The sequence below is a fragment of the Microtus oregoni genome, unplaced genomic scaffold (genome assembly GCF_018167655.1).
Source record: "Microtus oregoni isolate MIOR12 unplaced genomic scaffold, Mior012 000063F_ref0000156, whole genome shotgun sequence".
In the NCBI taxonomy this organism is placed as follows: Eukaryota; Metazoa; Chordata; class Mammalia; order Rodentia; family Cricetidae; genus Microtus; species Microtus oregoni.
The window spans coordinates 7,747,447-7,752,499 of NW_024543873.1; the positions used below are offsets into that span (position 1 = coordinate 7,747,447).

Here is a 5,053-nt window from a genome sequence, read left to right on the forward strand (position 1 = left end):
TTGACTGATGAAGCTGAGTGGATAGACCTCAGAGGCCATTTCTTACAGTGTGCTATGGTGCCTCTCTGTTGAATGATTGGGCATGAAGTACACAGCACAGCTTCAGGCACAAAGAAAGCATTTACTGTCAACTGGCATTATCCTTCTTTTGGACCATATTCATTTTCTCACTCTTGCTGCTGCTGGATTGTGTGAAGGTGATCATCCTTCCACAAAAGGGAAAGAAATCAGAATATCATCATCATCATCATCAGTAGCAGCAGCAACAGCAGCAGTCTACAATAACAGCTAATTATTTTCTTACCTTGTTGTTATCTATACGAGCTACAGTTGTGACCGAGTCACATGAACAGAGGCACTAATTGTTAAAACCTTTTTATTGTCACAGGAAAATTTATCCTTTCTATCCTCTACCTTCAGCAGCAGGACAACCAAAGTGTTTCAAAGCAAGGTAGAAAACTTAAAAGTTGTAGACTTCAAGTAAAAATTGCTACCATTCTTTAATAAACAGGGGTAAAAATTTCAAAATGTACTTAAGGCTCTAAAATATGTTTGTGAACAAAGATTGCTACTAGAGTAAACTCTTTAGCCTCCCTATTCCTTAACTTGTTTTAAAATGCCATGATCAAGAAAACAGAAAAAGAAAATTTTGCTAAAGTTTATATTCTTCTCTTAAAGTAAGCCCCCGAGTTTAAAATTCTCTAGCACATTTGTGGAAACTTCATTTTTTTTTTGTCTGAGATTTATTTGAATGAGCTGTTATGATTGGAGACACGAGAATTTCAGATTAATGTTTTGCAGCCAGAAAAAAAAAACCCTCTGGAAAGCTGGCAAGTGTTCATAAGTCAGCCTCAGAATTATGTAGATTGAAGGCTCCCCAGTGGACAGAGCGAATATATAAGAGGGAAACCAGAGGTCTGGTGCAGTTGCATCTCAGAGTCTAAGGATGGAGGGAGCACAGAACTAAAAGCTTTCTTCAGCCTGAATTTTTAAGGTAAGTCAGAACAATTTATACACGCTTGAGTTGGGAAGGAGAACATACAGCAATAAAAACTGCTTGTGTGCATGGACGAACGGTTTCTTTTTCCTGTATTTTAATACTGCATTTTGCAGAATGCCTTAATTCTTTAACTGCTGTTTCTCTTACAGGAGTGCGTGTGGGAGCTAAGTAAGCTGATTTATGATAACTGCTTTAAACACTGGCAATTAGTAAGTCTTTAGTGGGATTTATTTGTGTTTCTTTCATGTTGATTTGTAAGATCATACAAAAGAATGGGCGTTTGACAGAAATGACAGTTTGCCGTTTCTTAGGAAGTTCTCTGGTGGTTACATTCTAAATTGAGTATTTGCTTGTATGTACTTTGAAACTATCTGGTATTATAGTTTTTCTGTTTGTATGTTTATCTTTAGTTTTTTTTTTTGTTTCAAAATAATATGGCTGGTGTAAAGAAAAAAACCACCAGCCCCCCCCCGACCTGAACACTGTCCTTAATGTTGGAAAGTAATGATTATCTAATTCTGTTAAACTGAAAAGATGGCAAAGAAAAAATGGTGAGACTATATCATAATTAGACACTGATGTTAAATTCTGATTTAATTAAGCAACCAAAGCTATAACTGTTTTGTGGTTTTGTTTTCTTTGTCTTGTAATTAAAGTGAAAATTAATTTGTTTCCTATGAGAGAGATCAGATTTAAATATCCATATTGAAAACCAGCATTAACTATTAAAATTTTGAGGTAAAGGCTTTAAGAAACATACATATCCAAAGTTTCTTCTTGTTATAGTGAGAAAACAAGAGGAATGTAAATAAACAGGTTATTTTCCACTAGCAAAGACCAAACCTGACTCTCTATCCCAATATACTCTTTCCGTATATTCTTTCAGTTCTTTGTACACTTGCCTTTTTTTCCTATAGCTTGTGTTACTCATATTTTCCATGGCTGTAACAATTTGTATTTAACAAGTTAAGCAGTGGGTAGAAGTGAGATTTCTAGAAAGCAAATGGAGAAATAAGCCTCTGTTTTTGAACTTTCAAGTTGACTTTGGACTCCTTCTTATTTGTCTCATAGAATCCCTACCTGACTAATTTTTAAGCTATTAATTTCTCTCTAGATGTTTCAAAGACATGAAAGGAGAGAAAGACAAAAAGTTTTGCTCAGAATTTTCAGTCTAAGACTACTGAGAAAATGTTGATTTTTTTTTTCCCTCAAGAGGTAATAGTCCTATTTTCAGGCATGGTGCTATTTTATAATGTTTGCTACAAACGCTTACCTTATTATGACTTTTAACAAATTTTCAAAATGCTTATGACTCAAATAGGTTTTAGATGTGCATTAAGCGCTCTACTTTTCTCCCCTAGAGAAGACGTGAGAACTAGGAGACGCTGACAATTCAATATGAAGGACAACTTCAGTTTTGCTGCTACCAGCAAAAACATCACCAGCAGCCTCCCTTTTGATAGTCTCAACATATCTGGCACCAATGAGTCCACCTTTAACTGCTCGCACAAGCCATCAGATAAGCATTTGGAAGCAATTCCTGTTCTCTACTACATCGTTTTTGTCATTGGGTTTGCTGTTAATATTGTTGTGGTCTCGCTGTTTTGTTGTCAAAAGGGCCCTAAAAAGGTTTCCAGCATTTACATTTTCAATCTGGCTGTGGCTGATTTACTCCTTTTGGCCACCCTTCCTCTCTGGGCATCTTATTACTCTTACAGAACGACTGGCTCTTTGGACCTGTGATGTGCAAAGTGTTTGGTTCTTTTCTGACCCTGAACATGTTTGCCAGCATTTTTTTCATTACCTGCATGAGTGTTGATAGGTACCAATCGGTTATCTATCCCTTTCTGTCTCCAAGAAGGAATCCCTGGCAAGCATCTTATGGAGTGCCCCTTGTCTGGTGTATGGCCTGTCTGTCCTCACTGCCAACATTTTATTTCCGAGATGTTAGAACCATTGAATATTTAGGCGTGAATGCTTGTATTATGGCTTTCCCACCTGAGAAATATGCCCAGTGGTCTGCTGGGATTGCCTTAATGAAAACTATTCTTGGTTTTATTATTCCTTTAATATTCATAGCAACGTGTTACTTTGGAATCAGAAAACACCTGCTGAAGACCAATAGTTATGGAAAGAACAGAATAACCCGTGACCAAGTCTTGAAGATGGCAGCTGCTGTTGTGTTGGCGTTCATCATTTGCTGGCTTCCCTTCCATGTTCTGACCTTCCTGGATGCTCTGGCCTGGATGGGTATCATTAATAACTGTGGAGTCATAGCAGTCATTGACCTGGCACTTCCTTTTGCCATCCTCCTGGGATTCACCAACAGCTGTGTGAATCCCTTTCTGTACTGCTTTGTTGGAAACCGCTTCCAACAAAAGCTGCACAGTGTGTTCAGGGTTCCGATTACTTGGATCCAAGGCAAGAGAGAGACTATGTGGTGCAGAAAAAGTAGTTCTCTTAGAGAAATGGACACCTTTGTGTCTTAAATTTGTTCATGGGATGCTTGTAACCAGCTTAGCTATTGGTTTGGAAGCCCATACAAATAATCTTTAAATGTCACCAGTATAATGTGTTTCTTTGCCTTGTCTAATCTTTGCTTACTTCCCCAGAATGGAAAACCAAATATAACTGAAAACTTTTATACCCCACCAGTTTTCAGTGATTCTGCCTTGTTTTTCTGGCCCTTTGGCACACCATTGTCATGGGTGAGCTATATCTATAATATAGAAATAATTGGGGGGAATGATCTCAACTGTAATTGATAAAAATTATGAATGGTGATTTGGAGTTTTAGATTTCTCCCTGGAAAATGCTGGCATTTCTTAGTGGAGTTCTATGTCCACCTTCATCAGATTTTTCGTTCTCTTTTAAAAAGGGCCAGTTTTAACTTCTTACATTGCTTTTTGTACAATATCCTATAAAAGGTGGACACTAAGTTTAGCATGATATACTTTCTACATATTCCTTATGTAGGTAGTAGTTGATTCAGTCTCTTAGTGTATGGTTTCTCCTTTTTTAAAAAAATACTGTATGTTGTGTTTCTTTTCCATTTCACTTGAGTATAGCTTTGTACTTGCTATACAGCTACATACTGAGTAGGTCTAAGAATGTAGATTAAATTAGACGCAATTTTTAGCTTAGTCCTGTAGGTTTAGAAAGTACACTACTTAGTAAAAGAGAAATGCAATGAAAAAATATTTTACTACACATTAAACTGAATATATATACTTTGAAAACTTTTAATCCATTTTGACAATTGTTTAAAGCTTTCTATTCTCTTCTGATGATTTTTGAATACAGCACAAAACTCTGTGTATTATTACACTATGTAAAGGTCACTTTTTACATTTTTAACCTTTTGACTGTGGTGCTTTGATATATTCAATGGTGACTTGGGTTTAATTTTTCATGCTTTTGTTCTGGGCTGCGTGCCAAAATATCTCTTTGACCCTGAAAAAAGAGAGGATTTTTTAATTCCTTAACTTCATAATAGACTGAAAACTGGCATAGGAAAAGGTTATGTCAGAATGGAATTTTGATGCCTTCTTAGGGGCAAAGAGAACCAACAAATGGTAAGTTTGGTGTCCTACAAGGAACTTGTCAGAAAAAGGCATTCCCGCCACAAAAATGTTTAAACCCGCGTCTTTGGGCACAATTCCAAAATGTATAATAGTCTGCGAGAGTGATTTAAATCAAACACAGATCCATAGACTTCATTCTCAACATGAGTACATCTCCTACATTAGAGGAATATATTACCTGAAAGTGAGTTACCTGAAGCTTACCCAAACTCGAGAATGAATATTAATTCACAAGTTTCAGATTTCATTCTCTGGCTGCCCCATATTATACCAGGCTACCTAAGACCTTCCTGGACCAATGCTGAACTATGAGGTTGATTTAAAGTTATGGAAACTCAACATTTCTATCAGATTCCAGGCTTTTAGTTTGTAGAATCCTCTCACACCCCTTCCTGGAAAAGCCCTGATTTCATGTAATCATATTCTTTCAGTAAAAACAAATAGTTAAATGTGTAATCAGTTATGACTT

At 36.6% G+C, this 5,053-nt stretch overlaps 1 protein-coding gene across 1 annotated transcript; it reads left to right on the forward strand.

The window, feature by feature from the left end:
• Positions 1-956: 956 nt before the first annotated feature.
• Positions 957-3,489, forward strand: LOC121439892 (type-2 angiotensin II receptor-like). Its single transcript, XM_041640505.1, is given in 4 exon segments — positions 957-994; positions 1,150-1,209; positions 2,362-2,717; positions 2,720-3,489. Coding segments are annotated over 2 exon segments (1,089 nt in total). The 5' UTR covers positions 957-994; positions 1,150-1,209; positions 2,362-2,398.
• The last annotated feature ends 1,564 nt before the right edge of the window (positions 3,490-5,053 follow it).